Raw genomic sequence first — 18,610 nt, forward strand, 5'->3', positions numbered from 1 at the left:
ACATTCATAATGAACTAGTTTAATTGTACACCTCAAAGCTGGGCTAGAAGTTTGTCCAAAATTCAGGTTTGTGATCAAAGTCATTAAAAATTTTACTATTCTTATGTATTTGTGTTCGTTTAGTTGCTAACAGTATGGTGATAATGGTGGTAGTGAGACAGCAGACTTAATTCTACGTTGGAAAGCATTCATAACTTTGCTGTACTTATTGTGTCGAGTTCAGTTGACTACGAGAACTTCACTTTTTCGTGTTAGCCAAAGCCTTATAGTGTAACTCATCGAACTAGGACATGTTTGCAATTTATTTGGTAGCAAGAAGTTGTCATAAACGTCTTTCAACTTTTTAATTCACAGACTTGAATCAATTAAAAACAGAGACGTAACGACAGGGCTTCAAGGTTTCTTCAATAATAACAAAGGAGTCTCTGCTTTTGAAGGTTGATCTTTCACCTCTATTCCCGATCCAACATTACTACAGAAAACATGTAATTTTCGATAACTTGAACAGCTTTTGTCTTGTGCCAGGGGGTCAAGCTACATAATATTGCAATGCATTTTGGGTAAGGGTCGACTCCTCTTCACAGCAAGAGTTTGAGATACAGACAAACGTAACTGCTGTAGGCCTAATAGCAGAAAATTCTGTTTTTTAGCGAAACTAGACTAGCAAAACTCATTCATCTTTTCATTTTTAGTCATTTCTGGCATTGAGTTCCTGTACAACCTAAAACTTTACTTTTGCTTCTGTAATCTTTATGTGTTTTACCAGTAGAAATTCGTGATATTGAAAATATGGTCGACCACCTATGACTGTTAGACGCACTTAGCTGCAAAATCATCGTATTTAATGTATGATCGAAAATTGGGCTAACGCATCTTTGAAGATCCTTGTAATTAATTTCACTGTGACAAAAATTATGCGAATAAAAGGAAGTGAAAGAACCAGTATCTGTTAATAAGACATTTACCAAAAAGATTATGTTCCCTTCAAAGTTTTCGTCCTTTTTAGCTCACGTGTGTAAACACGTGGGCTATTGTCATAGCGATGTCTGTCTGTCTGTCCGTGTGTGTGTGTGTGTGTGTGTGTTAGTGTGTGTGTGTGTCTGTGTGTCTGTCTGTCTGTTTACACGATAACTCAAAAACGCCTGTACGGATTCAAGTCAGATTTGGTACACAGGTACCATATGCTACTTGCAAGAACTGATTAGATTTTGGTTAGTGTGGCTTGCATATTAATGAAGTTATGCAATATCGTTTTTTTTCCGTACAATGGTTTCCCTATGGAGGCGGTAATGACAGTGTAGACATATATCAAGAAATACTGCACAAAATTTCATGAAACTTTTCACAGATGACAATCTCAGAACATTATGATGATACTGTGAGTGTCATGTCAATTGCCTTCTCATTTGCATATTTAATGAACTTTTGTTATTAGTGACATAACTCTGAAATTCCTGCACCAAACATGATGATACTTGCAACAAATATTGATCTGATATATATCTAATTATACTTAGAAGCATTGGACAGTGTCAAGTTAATAAATAGGTCATTTGCATATTTTATGAAGTTTTGTAATTAGTCATATAACTTCGATATAACTTCACCAAATGTGATGAAATCTGCTGCAGATACTGATCCGACTGATATCTAACTGTAGTATAAAGCATTCAGTAGTGTGAAATTAATTAAGGGTTCATTTGCATATTTAATGAACTTTGTAATTAGGTATATAACTCTGAAATTACGGCACCCAAGTCTTTGAAATTGGGTACAGATATTGTTTTGATAAATATCTAAATGTACTGAGAAGCATTTGGCAGTGTCAAGTTAACAAATAGGTCATTTGCATATTTTATGAAGTTTTGTAATTAGTGAGATAACTCTGAAATTCCTGCACCAAACTTGATGATACTTACAACAAATATGATCTGATATATATCTAATTACACTTAGAAGCATTGGACACTGTCAAGTTAATAAATAGGTCATTTGCATATTTTATGAAGTTTTGTAATTAGTCATATAACTTCGATATAACTTCACCAAATGTGATGAAATCTGCTGCAAATACTGATCCGACTGATATCTAACTGTAGTGTATAAAGCATTCAGTAGTGTGAAATTAATTAAGGGTTCATTTGCATATTTAATGAACTTTGTAATTAGGTATGTAACTCTGAAATTACGGCACCCAAGTCTTTGAAATTGGGTACAGATATTGTTTTGACAAATATCTTATTGTACTGAGAAGCATTTGGCAGTGTCAAGTTAACAAATAGGTCATTTGCATATTTTATGAAGTTTTTTAATTAGTGATATAACTCCAAAATAACTGCACCAAATGTTATGAAATCGGCTGCAGATACTGATCCAACAGATATCTAATTGTGGTGTAGAGCATTTACTTGTGTGAAGTTAATTAAGGGTTTATTTGCATATTTAATGAACTTTGTAATTAGTGATATTACTCCAAAATTACAGCGTTAAATTTGATGAAACTTGCTACAGATGTTGATCTGATAAATATCCAATTGTACTGAGAAGTATTGAACAGTGTCAAGTTAATAATCAGCTCATTTGCATATCTCATGAAGTTTTATAAGTAGTCATATAACTCCGAAATAACTGCATCAAATGTGATGAAAACTGCTGCATATACTGATCTGACAGATATCTAATGTGTTGTAAAGCATTTAGTAGTGTAAAGTTAATTAAGGGTTCATTTGCATATTTAATAAACTTTGTAATTAATTAGGTAATTAGGTATATAACTCTGAAATTACGGCACCAAATTTTGTGAAACGTGCTACAGATATTGATTTGATAAATATTTAATTGTGCTATGAATCATTGAACAGTGTCAAGTTAATATAGGGATTATTTGCATATTTAATGAACTTTGTAATTACCGGTAGTGATTTACTCTAAAATTACTGCATTAAATTAAATAAAACGTGCTTCAAATGTTGATCTGATGGATATCTAATTGTCCCATGAAGCATTTAGCAGTGTCAAGTTAATTAACGACTCATTTGCATATTAAATAAAGTTTTGTGATTAGTAATTAAAATCTGAGAGTACTGTGCGATGTTGATAAAACCTGCTTCATTTAGTGATAACATATATATTATTGTTCTGTGAAGCGTACTACTATTAATGAACCTGTTGTAAAACACGTGAGCATATTCAGTTCATATCTGGTTCTTTCAGCTGAGGTCAAAGTTGAATCACCATACTAGATTTCTGACTCGGTTCCTTTTTTTTCCCGCATCGCCCTCTCTGTCCGTCGTCATTCATATGAAATTCGTACAGTATTTCAGGTCTTTGTAATTTGTTTAACAATGGCTGGAAAAAATGTTCGTATGTAATGAAATAGACCAAGTTTTAACTAATATGGTGTACGGCAACCGAGGAGGCTCATCAAATCATTTATTACATAATTACTCCATTTCAGCTTTCATATCCATTTTAATAGTGGTGTCTATGGTAGATGTTACGGTCTATTAAGTGACATGCCAGTAGCGGGGAAGATGGCATTTACTAAAGTTCTATTTTATTGAGAAACAACTTCAGTTTCTCTTCTGCAACGTTCTGTCTCACTTTCGGATCATCACCATATAGGTAGTGCTTCGACATATCCGTGGTGAAGCGGCTTGCCGGAGGTTTGCGACCGAGAGACTCTGCCAGACTGCGCGTCAGACAAGGTCGATTACCGCAACAGATACCGACGTATTGGATGCCTAACTCTTGGCACTCCTTGCCGAACTCTTCAATATCTTCACGGAACATGACTTCACTTCCAATTGTCAGGAAGCAACCGTTTTCCTGTCAATATAAGGAAATACATTTTGTTTTGCTGTGTGAAAGTCCACCGTGTGCGTCAACAAAATTCTTCTCATAACCAGCATTTCTCATAGCTACGGAAACTTCTGTTGGGCCCTGATAAACAATAAACCCTCTGCCATCAACTGAGTGTTTACCACTATTATCTAAAGCCTAGATAATTACGGTGTGTATTTTGTAAACATTGTTTACATAATGATCATGTGATAGTAGCTTTGAATAAAATACACGGTGATGTCACAGTATTTTCCATGTCCAGGCTATTAGAAAATATGTACTTGAATGGAGTTACAAGTTCAGTTTTTGGCAGAGAATTCATTCTCTGGAAAGGCAAAATACTTGTTCCGCACCGATAAATCAGCAAATTGCAACTATAGCAGGTAAGGTTGGATTCATTTTAGTTGATGCATGAGGCAAATCTATGTAAATTAATAAGATATATTTTACTGTTAAATATGGTTAATTAAGATAAAATGTAATTTTGACAGCTTTAGGATACTAAAATCTAAGCAATAACACTTTCCTTGTTAGCTGTTTATTTTGGGGACTCATTTTGAAGCATGTGACATAAATATAGTTCAGACCTGTCTCTTTTTTGGAAATCAATTTTAAGATCATTTAGAAATTTGAATCTCGTTAAAATATAGTATGTTTCTCAGGACTTAAGTAAAAAAAAACTTTGCGAAGATACCCTTGCTTATTCTTGACTGTGTGTGTGTGTGTGTGTGTGTGTGTGTGAGAGAGAGAGAGAGAGAGAGAGAGAGAGAGAGAGGAGAGAGAGGAGAGAGAGAGAGAGAGAGAGAGAGAGAGAGAGAGAGAGAGAGAGAGAGAGAGAGAGAGAGAGAGAGAGAGAACTCTTTATTTTATCACTGAGGAAAGGTTGAGCCGAAGTTTGAAACTGTTTTGAGGCGCGCATAACTCTTGGTGAAGAGTTCAGTGAACAGTAGAATATACATAGGGGACTTCCGTGAAAAGGAAGAATTCACAAGCTAAATTTAAAATAAGGTAAATATAAGGAATAAAATCCTTAAGATCCGCTGTCTTTTGATATTTCTGTCAGATTAATTAGTATAAATTTGCACAGGAAAAAAGTTCTAATAGAAAGATAAACTGTATAAAGGTAGTGTGATCGGAGTAATGTCACAAGAGGGTTTAAACCAAAATGGCAGATACGTATGATTAGGCATAAGTATACATGAGATAGACCCCTATAGTAAAATTGAAAGTGTGTGAGTAGATTATGTGAACGTGATGACGTCGTACATGGGTTGTTCTATTTAAAAAGTCGACTTTGTAACTTCTACACATGATTTGCAGAAGATTTTCCGTTAATGAGCCGAGAACACCACTCACCGTTAGTTTGATCTGTGAGGACGTAAAATGTCGGTTCCTCTGTAGTTGTTCGGAGCGGAACCGGTACCGCCGCTAGAGGGCCCTGAAAGAGAGCAATAACGATGACTTCAAGTTGATCAATTCCAACAATGCTTTCTCCCGCTGTAGAGAGGTGTATGAATGATTCGAAACTCGGGCTCAAATGCGGGGGGAGAGAGAGAGAGAGAGAGAGAGAGAGAGAGAGAGAGAGAGAGAGAGAGAGAGAGAGAGAGAGAGAGAGAGAGAGAGAGAGAGAGAGAGAGAGAGAGAGAGAGACACTCTGGAATGAAACGAATTGCTGGGTAAAGCTACCTTCAGTCGCCGTCACATTAGTCTTAAATTGGAGCTTACATAATTTAATTTACCATTTTAATGTTAACTCTTTATATTGGTAATCTGGATTAAAAACATTTCGCATATTCCTTGCCACTGGAAGAGCAAGATCGGCAATGTGAAATAAATACATCTTACAATCTGTGTACATCGAAAGCTTTGAGTGACAGCAGCTCTATTTGGATAAATAAACGTTCTTCTACTGGCGTGCGCATTATCCAACGGCGTGATCTGTATTTAATACATCGAGTGGAACCATGGTAGTAGTAATTGTTTATTATTGTGACTCGCAACTCTATGAGTTATCTAGCCCAATGGGTTTATAAGTCACCATTCAATTAACATTTACAAAGTACAAATAGTCGAAGGCGTGAAAGAACGATGAAAATATGCTAACGAGTGAATTGAAACAAGAGGAACGGGTCATGTACAAAAACTCTTTTCGTTTATGACATGCTTTTTCAATGGAGTGCCACAGAGTGCCAGAGGACGATGCTCTGACAATTTTGGATAATGCCCGTCGTCGAGGACATATTTCTTGTGTGAATTTACATGTTGTGTGGTCATTTGAGAAAAATGATCTTACATACCCGAGGACCTGGGATAAGATTTCCAAACCCGGAGGGATATTTTGTCTCACCATCGCCTGCGGCACCTGCGAGACAAAACATCCCAAACTCGTGTGAGATATCTTATCCCAGTTCCTGTTGGATTGAGATTCTTTTAATCCAAGTCACCTTGCAAACTTTTCTAACTTCTCTCATAATCGGCATCAAAGTTGCTGGACCACGACCACAGTTGAGACCTACAACGTCAGCCCCGGCGTCTTCCAGTTTCTTACAGGCCTCGGTAACGAGCACACCGTCTGATAGGGTGGCTTGTCCGTCCTTCGTTGCGATGCAATACGTTGCTAGCATTATGACGGATGGAATCCCTATCAAGATTAACACATAATCGGCCGTTACGTGCGTAACTTCAACATATGACTCGCTGTTTAAGGCTCACAGTAACGTATGAGGACAAAGTGGCAGACTTTGAGACGGACATGGACACATAAGGATGTTTACAGGGAGATCCAAGCTGGACAGTTGCCCATATGTTACGTTTACTTTTTGGGCAACACATACAAGTCGTGTAAATAACACGGTGGATAAAAAGAGCAGTCTTTTGAGTGCTTGGAGAGACGAGTCGAATTACTTTTCGAGTTCATATCGGAATGAAGTGAAGATAGTTAGGACAACACTCGGAGTGGACAAAATTAAATATAATGTATGCATGAAGACGGATGCAAATCAGTTTTATATGTGACGTACATATAAGTAGAGAATGGAATAAATTGATGCAGTCCCTCAGGCGTTTGTGACAGACGGAACTGTACCTATAGTGTGCTTTTAGATCTCATCAACTCGATTAGTAATTTGACAGCACTATCCAAGCACTCAAAAGACTCGGTTCTTTTTATTTGCAATGTTATCTACACAACTTGTGTTTCTGCAAAAAAAATTGAAGTCGACGTAACACATAGGCCACTATTCTGCTTAGATTATCTTCCCTATATTTTTGAATGCATGCTACAGTGCCTTTAACCACTTCATAGTCAGGAAGCCAAGCGCAAAATAGAATATGCGCCCGTAAAAATCATCGCCCGGTGGTTTCGATATGCGCACAAACATTTCCAATATCCGGAACATCAGTTTAAACGGTCTTAAATACGTTTCACTTCCACCGAAGCTACTATTCGATGCTGGATTTAATGCCCGGGGCAAAACTGTCTCCAAAACACTGGGCCATCATTCAGTCTCGGTGTACATACACCTATAAGCATTCAAAGTTCAAACACAGTGACTGTCCCTCGTCTGTGGTTCAAACCTTAAGATCCACGTTCCATTTAACAAAAGGTGAAAAACATCGATTGGATGAAGGAACATTCTATGTGTTCAACGAGTACCATTAAATCGATACCTTTGCCATATTCCTTGATAGCCTCCAATGCAATCATGGCTTCACCAAGATGCATAAACGTCTCACCAATGATAAAATCAACATTGTAATCCAAAGACCATTCAATCATTTCCTGCAATGAAAGAGAAATAGAAGTAGATTTAAAAAATCGTGGATGTATCACACTTGTAGTTCTTCTCATTTCAGTATCCTATTTACGGTAACTCGCTTATGTTGATTTAACAGCATGTGCCCGAATAATATATTGTTTTTGTTGTTTCCCCAGCTGTAGGCGTTCTCATTTCTCGAAAATTTTATCAGCAGCGGTAATGTGCACTTTTGTCATGCTTCGGGACCATAGTGAATATCAAGGAAATATAGTTTAAAGATAACGTTATTGGTCTACAGCGTCAGTGCATGTGGTGGAGATTGGATCTGTCGTTTCAACCCCCCCCCCCCATCACGGTCTGCCAAAGCGTGACTCAACCGAGAATTGACAGCCCATGATGGGTACTAACAAGAAGTCATAAAAGGTAAGGCATACATAATGGCAGAATATTTCCATTGTCGAAGTTACAAGACCTATAGTAGTAGGTCCAGTGTCTGTTCATGAATATAACCATGGCAATGCCGCAGAAATTCAAATGATATGCTACGATTTATGTCAGAAAATCAATGAAATCAGCTGAATGTTGTTATATTAACAGTTACCTTGAACATGGCCTTGATCTCTGAATTTCTCTCTGGACTGTCAGTATGATAGATATTTGTATTGGATATATTTCCCGCCAGCAAGGTACCAGTCTCGTCTGCTACTTCTCTGGCCATCCCCAGAGCTTTTCTATTCAACAGTTCGAGTTTATCCTCGATGTTGAAAAGGCGCAGCTTCTCGCGGTAAGTTTCATACTGGCAGTGGATGAAACTTAATATTAGTATGAATGCCATTTACATGCTTGATGAGGTTCTAACTACAGATAAATTCCTTGTGCCTAACTGAAATTTATCTGAGCAAGATGATTAGCTATGTCTCCAGTTATACAAAAAACAATGAAAATTGATAGGTGAAATTAGATTTAACTTAAACGGAAATGCTATCAAATCTAATATCACACCTTTCACATGCATACATACATACATACATACATACATACATACATACATACATACATACATACATACATACATACATACATACATACATACATACATACATACATACATACATACATACATACATATACATACATACATACATACATACATACATACATACATACATACATACATACATACCAACATACATACATACATACATACATACATACATACATACATACATACATACATACATACATACATACATACATACATACATACATACATACATACATACATGTATGCATGCATGCATGCATGCATAAATGCATACATACATACATATATACATACTCAGTTTATAACCTAATATATATATATATATATATATATATTATATATATATATATATATATATATATATATATATATATATATATATGCGTGCTTATGTACGAATCAATGTAAGTAAGCCCTATCGTGTACTTGAAATTCAAAATATATGAGAATCTATACCGTAAACGCTACAACAACATCACTTCCGGCGTGAACAAAATTTTTGTATGCGCGTTCAACGACTTCCGGATGATCCAGCACAACTAGCGGACACCAAGTTCCGGCCTGCAGGTAACCTTCTCTCTCAAAGTGGAAAACATATCCTTCCGCCGCGAGTACACTCTGTCCATCTCGTATCCTTTCCAAAAAACCTGTGAAGATGAAGAGTTTAGGAACATGGTAAATGATATTGAGAAGAGAGAGAGAGAGAGAGAGAGAGAGAGAGAGAGAGAGAGAGAGAGAGAGAGAGAGAGAGAGAGAGAGAGAGAGAGAGAGAGAGACACTGACACTGACTGGCAAAAAAACCAAACCAGTCAAAACACTTCAGACTTTTCCTGTCGATCTTTGCAACGGGCCATGGCTAATAAGAAAGTCGTTAACAAAAAGATATGTACAGTCACGATAGGTGTTCTGTCTGGTATTAAATCTGTACGTACGACCTTGGGCACTTTGTTGTTGCAACCAAATCTGAGGGAACCTGAAATGTCTTACATTTTAGCAGTCTTGTTATTGGAATATATTCGTATGATGATAACTTTTAAACATCTCAAGGGAAATAGATATCGCATAATTAAAGATATTGTAATATTTGTGTCACATATTGCATATACTTGTCTATATCTACATTGTTTGGGTTTGTCTAATACTTTATTTTTGTTTGTAACCAAACAAAATATTGCTCGTTTGTAAAATTAATACGAGATTATACTGAAATTGAATATACACATTGACTACCGTTGTTCAGTATACACACTTGTATCATCGTGTGGTTAGGTGTTAGACAGCCCTATAATAGTCGCGGTTCATATGCTCATCTTCGAAATGAAGACACACATTTCAATAAATTACCAAGAATTTAGTTATTCTTATTAACAAAACAAAATCGAACAGAATAAAACTACTTTCATTCGCGAGTTAGTGATATTTATTTAAGGGTGATTTCAGAGGTTGAAATAGTGACATGTGGCTGGTAGTTCAGTAATTATTGCAAAATGTTAACAAACTGTTATTGACGTGCAAGATTCATGCATACGGTAGTTAAAATAAAGGGGCAGAATAAAGGAAATTTCGAGAAATTTCAACTGGAGAGGTTTAAATTCCTTACGAGCGCAGCTCGAGAGACCGAGCACTTTAGATAACGTGTGTACAATGCATTTCGAACGGAATAGAATCTCTATATGGCATCAGACCACCAGTTCATGTCGCATAGGCCACCACAGTACGGTAGTGATGAGCTAAATTTCCTATTTTTGTAAAATCCAGCGGCACGAATTCATTTGACAGGTGTTAGGTCAATGTCAGCTTGACTACTGATGAATTTTCCGTCTGGACAAGTAGTGATGAAAATAGGGCCCACAGTGGTGATTTCGCAGAAATTCGTGCTCATTGCTATGATTTCTATGGGCCTTATAACTTCTATATTACCACAGAATGCTACAGCCATTTTTCATTAGAGCTGTCTGTATTTTGATTTTAGCAGGTATGTATCTTCACAAAATTCTTCAAAGTAAAGTTCAAACAAAATAAGCACCAACGCGGGCATCACAATGCAAGAGAAATGCTGGTCTTTGTTCTGTAGATGGCTGTCGCGGTGCGACATCCATATTGGGAAATAGTAAATAGTTTTCTTTTCTCCCAATCCCAATCCCAATCCCAAGTGATACTGAAATTAATTATGGTGAGCTGCCAACTTAAGTAAGAATTAAAAATGAGTATTGGAGCGTCACAAATGGAAATGTTTGGAATTTGAATTTCAGCTGACACCTTAGACCCTCGAGAAACTAGTACCAATTCATTGTTATTTTTTAAAACGATTGACCGACAGCCCTTCTACTTCTATAGCACTCAGTACCGGCATTTTACAATACCTAAAATATCTAGGATATGCAGAATGGCGGGAATGGTAACATGATTGTCATCTAAGTTCTGTACTGCAGCTATTCACTATCCTGAGTTGCACACTTGAAATGATGAATTCAATATAATGTATGTTTGGAAAAGTGAAATCTGTTGGCAGCTGCTCTCTCGCATCTGCTTTAAAATGTCTCCCTCTGCCGATTGGTTTTCTTTTCTCCCGATCCCTAGGAAGTGACGCTTTTCGCTGCTCTTCTCACAACAACGACTAATCAATGACGTCTTCCCCAACAAAGGCTTTCCCCGTCTCTTAAGACTTTACAAACATCAACAACTTAATGCCAAGATACGAATGAAAAGCTCATCAGACGGGATTTCCAAATCATCTGAAATCACTGAAACATGTGTTAGAGCAGGACGCGTTTTGAAGTGCTCCTTGAACACTGTACCTATGGTCGAACAACATGAATAGTGTTTTTCAATGTCATGTCACCAACGCCTGTTGATTAAACCACGGTCCCTTTACACATTCGCGCTTGACACCTCCTCCTCGGCTGATATTAGATACCTGACTTCTTTAAAACATTTTTTCACTCAAAATATTTTGATGGACGAAACCCAAGAAAATCAAGTCTCGAGTGATAGACTCTGCTCTGAGATGTTTCTCTCACCTTTGATGCGTCTCGACATATTGTTTCCGTCCTCTGTCCCCAGCAAAACTCCTACTTTATCACCTACTACAGCCACTTTGATTAATTGTTGAACTATAAATTTGTCGTGTGACAATATTTCGTGCAGGTGGTGTACGCCCGAGAAATGCTATACTTGTGTGTCTAGACTATCATCACACGATATAGCCTTGGTTCTCTGTCAGTAGTCAACAGCAGAGCTTTGTTTATAACGCAATACCGGTATCACGATCACATGTAGTGTCTCTGAACACTTCGAAGAGTTCGTTGAACGCTAGAAGGCCGAAGCCAATCATGGTGAATTATGAGGCAGCCTCGTCCCAGGACCGTCCCACTGACAGCCTCAAACCCGGCCCACTAAAGGTAGAACGCGCCTCGGGGACAAATAGTCGGACTCCCAAATTTCTACAATTCTACCACTTGTGGGGGCTCATTTTAAAACTCTTGGGGATATAAACTTTCGCCGGCTTAGTTTTTCGAAAATCCAGAATTTTATTTTTCTTCCATTGAGTTGACACAGTAATGGCGGCCATTTTGAATTCAAAATATCGTAAAATGCTGAGTAATTTTTTTTGCTAATTCCAAACTTTGAACGGTGACCCCAGAGTTTTATTGTTGATTTGGTAAGAGAATTGTTGAAAGTTTCGTTCAGGAAAGTTTGAGCAAAGTTTAAGTCTTTCACTTTCGAGGCGCATACTACCTTAAATTACAACAAAACAAGTATTATCGTTCACGATAATCCGACCGATTCGTTTATGCATAGACAGTATTACAAAGGACATAGAAGAGATATGGCTTACACTGTCTATGTTTTACGTTGACTCGGTGGGGTTGCTCTATGCAGTCGCTTCATCGATTAGAGATGGTGTCTTGAATAGATAAAATTTGTCGATATAGACGTGAGAAATCAATTTTTGGGTCTCCTTTCTTGACTATATAGTTATCTCGTCCGATTTAGAATTCTTCTAGCTTGATATCAAAACCACTAACTGAGTACACCAAATCGAGAACAACACACACGGTATATATAAATGGGGAGGGTTCACAGAGAAAGATTTAATGCCCGGCATGGACGTCCAAGATTGTACGTCCATATGTTGTGATATGTCAAAAATAAAATATTCCACAAAAAGATATGAGTATTTCAATATCAGAAGCAACATATCACATGGTGGAATCACCTGTCTCCTGACTTTTTCTGGAAGTGCTAGATTCCCGCCCAGAATAAAACGGAAAATTGTTTGTCGCAATGACTCTGCATGCTGGCTACACCGCTTGTTGTGTTTTTGCTCCAAAGATAGACGCTGAAGGTCAACGGTAGAGACATAGTTTAACAAACTTTTGTCCATTTAAGGGTTGCTTTGACTCTGTCCTTGTGTCATATAACGTAGGGATATGGTGACTTATGTAACCTTAATTGTATGGTAACGCCTTTACAAATCGATATTTTCATCAAATAATGTGAACAGTAGTTGAACCGTGATGATGTTTGTAGAACCCAAAAGGTGGACAATTTGGCAAATATATACGAGGGCTTGCAAATAAACATGGAGACACTACTAAAATTACCGTTTTCTACTTTCGTTGTTTACACAACATTTCTTATGGTATTTTAGGCCCCGTATAAATTCGTGGGTTACTTCTCTGTTTGTGTTGATAATTGGCTCGAACCTATGGTCAGCGTGAAAATCAAACTCGCCCCCAACGTCAACGGCAAAAAGTAGGTATCTAATATACACTCAAAGTTATCTTATGTGGAATGCATGTACTGTTAAACCAGACTAAATTTAATATGTCTTAAGATGTAATGACACTACACTATTTGTGGCAATTTTTCTTCTCAATGTAAAGTGGAGGGCCGGTGAAAACACTGGTAAAAATATTTCATACATTAAACAGGGCTCCCATAGAGAGCTAAGCCGAGCATGTGAACACCCTACATGAGCAAAAAAAAACATTAGGCTGAGCTGTAAACGCCCTACATGAGCAAAAAAAACACTTGCCTGAGCATGAAACGCCCTACATGAGCAAAAAACATGTTGCATCGTGGGTATTTTCAAGATGGCAGCCGCCATGACAGCCTGCACTGAAAGCTCTGGTGAGTACATATTTTGGTCGATTCTACCGTTGTTTGAGAAAAATAAAAACATCAGAGTATGCAGCAGTGTTTCAAGTGTCTATGCACATAGTTCATTACATAGCAGAAGCTCAAACTACAAAGATTACTTCAACACAAAATCGCTTAGTGCGTCTAGGATAGACTACACATGCATTGCCTCTGAACATGGAGCTACCAAATGGCAATGCTCTGAAGCACTGCAAGAACTGTCTTACACACTGCACAGTAGACAAGCGATGCATGTAGTCTCTTGTACACTGTACAGCTCAAATGTGTTGGAAGTTTACAGCTACAGCCATTCACCTACTTTGAGTTTTACTGCTGAAGTAATTATTACAAATTTGAGCATCTGAGATGTAATGAACTGTGCATAGACACTTGAATGCATAATGCTGAGTCAGATTTTGTCCTGCATATACATTAACATGATTTAAAATATGTCACTTTTCATTCAAGATAAGGATAATTGAAAAAAGTCTCCAAAATATCAATGTCCTTGCTATTTGCCATGCATCATGTGCATGTTTGTGTGAGCTTTACCATTTAGCAGAGACTTAGAGAGCCATTAAAATGCAGTGAACACTATATTAGAGAAAATACATGTATCATTGTGCTAATGATGGTAACCTTCACCCACCAATGTTAAGAATAGCTACAGGTCAGAGATCATCAGCTTTATTAATGCTGTGAATATTTGGAATTCCATTGCCCATCTATTAGAAACAGTCAAACATGTCGACTTTTAAATCAAAATTAAATGTCATCTGGGATTTGAGTGGCATTCTCAATGCTATGATCTTCCTCTGACAAGTTCATCCATGACCATCCGTACAGCAAGGTATGTAGAGTTGCATGCTGTTGTAAATGAAGGAAAAGTTTAGGAGTTTTTGAACCACAGAAATATGATCATTTTTCGCAGTTTACAGAAAGGTTTAGCTTTAGTATTAATCGTGAATAAAAGCATATTAAGCACATCCTTTGTGCATAATTTGAATGGTCTTCAGTGGACTTGAGTAATTGGAGCTGGCTAGTCGAGGACAAAATCTGTTGACAACTCCCAAAAATACTCGTAAACATGCACATCCATTGCTTCAGTTTACAGCACACTGTGAAGTAAAGTTTAACAGTAGCAGTTAATCACCCACTGAGCGATTTTGTGTTGAAGTAATCTTTGTAGTGTGAGCTTCTGCTATGTAATGAACTATGTGCATAGACACTTGAAACACTGCTGCATACTCTGATGTTTTTATTTTTCCCAAATAATGCTTCTCAATGGTTGAATCGACCAAAATATGTACTCACCAGAGCTTTCAGTGCAGGCTGTCATGGCGGCTGCCATCTTGAAAATACTCACAATGCAACATGTGTTTTGCTCATGTAGGGCGTTTCCACGCTCAGCCCAATGGGTTTTTTTTGCTCATGTAGGGCGTTTTCACGCTCAGCCTAATGTTTTTTTTGCTCATGTAGGGTGTTCACATGCTCGGCTTAGCTCTCTATGGGAGCCCTGTTAAGGATGTACGATCGGAAAAATATAAGCGTACTGCGCCGATTTCCGCGCAGAAATGTATCCATAGTAACCACGCGCGCATAGTGACGTTCCGAATGTTTTTGCGTTGTACAAAATGTCGTCTGCAGGTAAAGGAAAATCGCGCCGAGAAAATGTTCAGCGTGCCCTCAAAACACGCTGGAAGGTACGAGAATTCAGCAAAGAGATAAAAAAAAAATGCAACATGACCGTAGCCTGTACAGCGTAAATCAGAAGTGTGACGTCTGATTTGCTATTCGTGGTTATAATTCCAATGATAGTGTCGCTAGCCGGGGTCGCTAGTAGACCTACCGGAGAATGGAAGAATGGCCGTCGCATAGTCGATTTGAGTGAACTAGCCGAAAATCTTGACACTTGTGTCAGTTGCGGGCTTGCCTTTACGATTGTCATCGTGTATAGGGCTGTTCACAGTTTACGTCACTGTTCTCTCATTAATATGCAAAAATAAATATTTGTCCGCATTTTTAGATTACGCTTTCGAAAATTGCGCATGCAAAATCGACGAAAAAGAATCTTAGTAGGCGACTGCTAGTGTAACAATGAATACTAAAAGGCATATTCACGACTCAGAGTACAAGCTGCAAAAACGGCCATGTATGCAACATTGATAAAATTTGTCCGCATTTCAAGCTGCGTGTCCGATGTCGCGCGCGTACAGCTATATTTAGTAACAAACCTGTAACCGTGAACAGCGCTATTGGAGAAACGCCAAGTTCACGGCCTCGGCTCCTGGCTCCACGTAGTGTGTGACAACTTACTTAGCCTGCAGCGAAGTCAACCTAATCCCCACCGATAAGCGTTACGGCAATAATATTACGTGATTTTTGTATGCTGTATTAATATATAGACTCTAAAAGTAGAAAAACCTAAAAGTCTTTGCTTTGTTCTGTCATTTCCCTCTCATTAAAGTTTAATGGTAGGCTTAAATCATGACCATGCCTGGACAGGGCCACTGCAGGTAGCCACGGCAGGTCAGCGGCATTTGAAGAGCGCCCTCGTGCGACGAACCCGGGAGAGCATGGTTTATCGCCAGAACCTGTAAATCCTAGTTAGTTTTTGCAAAATTGTGAAAAATCGAGCTCGGTGACCTACTAAACAAATGTGGTTTTGGAAAATTCACAAAAAGTGATATTATTTGCAAAGTTGAGAAAATTGACATTAGTAGAAAACTATGAATAATTAATAAATTACCCTCTCCCATTCCTAAAATTTGGGGCATATTTGTTGCAATTTTGGTTAAAAAATAAATATGATGACTTTTTAACTCAATTTTAATGTAAGTAAAATCTTCCAAGTAGCTTAGGTTAATAATTTCTTTATTCTTTTACAGTGTAAACGTGAAAAATGCACTTATGATATAAATATGAAAATGATGACCTGTTTTATTGATTTTTAGTGATTTTGTGAAAAACCGTGAATTTTTAATGTCATTTTGTAAAAAAACAAGCGCGGTGACCCCATGTTTTTTTCCCAGTTTTGGACTATTCACATATGTAGGTAATCAAAAATCCCCATTTGAAAAAATTGACATTACTTTTACTTTTTCCGATCGTACATCCTTAAAGGGAGAGTATCGTCGGAGCTGCGCGTGTCCGACCCTCTTGTATTTCATGCATGATATGTAGGTGCATCACGTCGACATAGCTGCAACATTTAAATTTTACAATATTCATTGTTAAGAACATGTTTTAACTTTCATCAACCGTCAACGTACCCTAGATACAGTGTTTACATCGGTTGCAGGGGTCCCTGGCAACCTTTGAGCAGAGTTCCGACGACGCGCTCCCTTAACACCTTTTCGGTTTGTGTTTTTAACAGAAAAAAATGGTCGAGGGTTACAGTCATGTGCTTATTTTCTATATTTTAGCAAATGCCTCTCGTTTATTCCACTAAATGAGCAGCTTTTACGACTATGCCTTAGCTCGTCTTTGCGAGGAAATAAAGCAATGAAAATTGTCCAGAAAATCTCCAACAATATTGAAGTCTTGCATTCTTAATGGGCAAATATTGTGCTGTGTAAATCACGATTGACATCCTTCCACTACACTGAAGAGTTATTCTCACATCCCTCAGTCACTCCCCTCAATTCCGTAGCTGTCTTCCTTGACCTATGAGTGTACACAGCCCTTTGAAAAAATAACCTCTGACCTATGACATGAATACATAATGAGCATTGCCTATATATCCCCTGAACACATTGAGTCCGCCATCTTTTCCGCTCAGCTTCATCACGAGTAGACACAGCTCTTCGAGCTCCTGATCTTTTGGGAGCGTGACAAGTTTTTCCTGACCAGGTAAGTGTCATTTTCTTTCAGCGACCTATGTTTCTTTCCCCGTTCGCACTTTTTTGCGTCTGATTTCTTGAGTTTCCGTCGTCATTTTTTCCACTTCGTGTTGGTGTTCCTACGCCGCTACGGTGTGTACTGCTGTTTTTTATCATTGCCGTTACGCATTTATTTCTTTTGACTTTGTTGTCCTAAGTTGTGCTGAGCTTGGAGCTATAGCACGTCGTTTTGTGTCTGTCTTTCTATATTTTATAGAACTATGACTGACCAGGGTGCGGCCCATTCTATGGACGCTAGTGCCGACGTGGCAACAGGTGTTCCGCCTGGTCAGCGTGCCACCACTCAGTCGGACGTCACCCATACTTCGGCTCCGTCGTCGGAGATGCTTATGGATATGGTAGCAGGCCTGATGCAGTCCGTTCAGCAGTTAGCGGAGAACCAGAAGAAATATATGGGTGCACCTGGAGATGGCAGTGGTACATCTATGGATGGCGTTCCCCATGCTGTTAGCAGTGGGGTAGCAGGTCCCTCGCATGCAGAAGAGGTATGTCCTCCGTTGAGTGACGGCACCTGTCACCAAGGCACTTCTATAGTTGCCTCTGTGTCTCATAGAGACGTATGTGCACAGCAAGAAGGCAGCCCAACCGGTTTCCAGTTGGGTATTGATTCTGAGGACGTGTCGTCTGACTCCATGCCTCCACCTCAACGCCGTTCAGCAAAACGGAAGCACAGCAAGTCCAAGAGCAAAAGAGGTAAGAAGAGCATGAAGGACAAGAAGTCCAAATCTTCTCCATCCTCTTCAGAGGACTCTCCCTCTTCTGAGACTTCTGAGTGTGAATTTGATAATCCACATGAGAAAAATACTGGAGTGAAGTTCTCTAAGTCAGTGCGTGTTTGGTTTGAACAGCAATGTACCAATGTTTTGGGTGCTGATGATAAGAAGGAAATGAAAGAGCGTTATCAAGTGTGCTCTGAC

At 38.4% G+C, this 18,610-nt stretch overlaps 1 protein-coding gene across 1 annotated transcript; it reads right to left on the bottom strand.

The window, feature by feature from the left end:
- Nucleotides 1–1,958: 1,958 nt before the first annotated feature.
- On the bottom strand, nt 1,959–11,984 carry LOC139133978 (betaine--homocysteine S-methyltransferase 1-like). Its single transcript, XM_070700807.1, has 7 exons — nt 11,667–11,984; nt 9,103–9,293; nt 8,203–8,397; nt 7,513–7,624; nt 6,288–6,484; nt 5,200–5,281; nt 1,959–3,828 (listed from the first exon to the last, which is right to left on the bottom strand). Exons 1-7 carry the CDS (start codon nt 11,683–11,685, stop codon nt 3,797–3,799), a joined length of 828 nt encoding a protein of 275 aa, XP_070556908.1. The 5' UTR covers nt 11,686–11,984; the 3' UTR covers nt 1,959–3,796.
- Nucleotides 11,985–18,610: the final 6,626 nt, after the last annotated feature.

This window comes from Ptychodera flava, chromosome 1 (genome assembly GCF_041260155.1).
Source record: "Ptychodera flava strain L36383 chromosome 1, AS_Pfla_20210202, whole genome shotgun sequence".
Lineage (NCBI taxonomy): Eukaryota > Metazoa > Hemichordata > Enteropneusta > Ptychoderidae > Ptychodera > Ptychodera flava.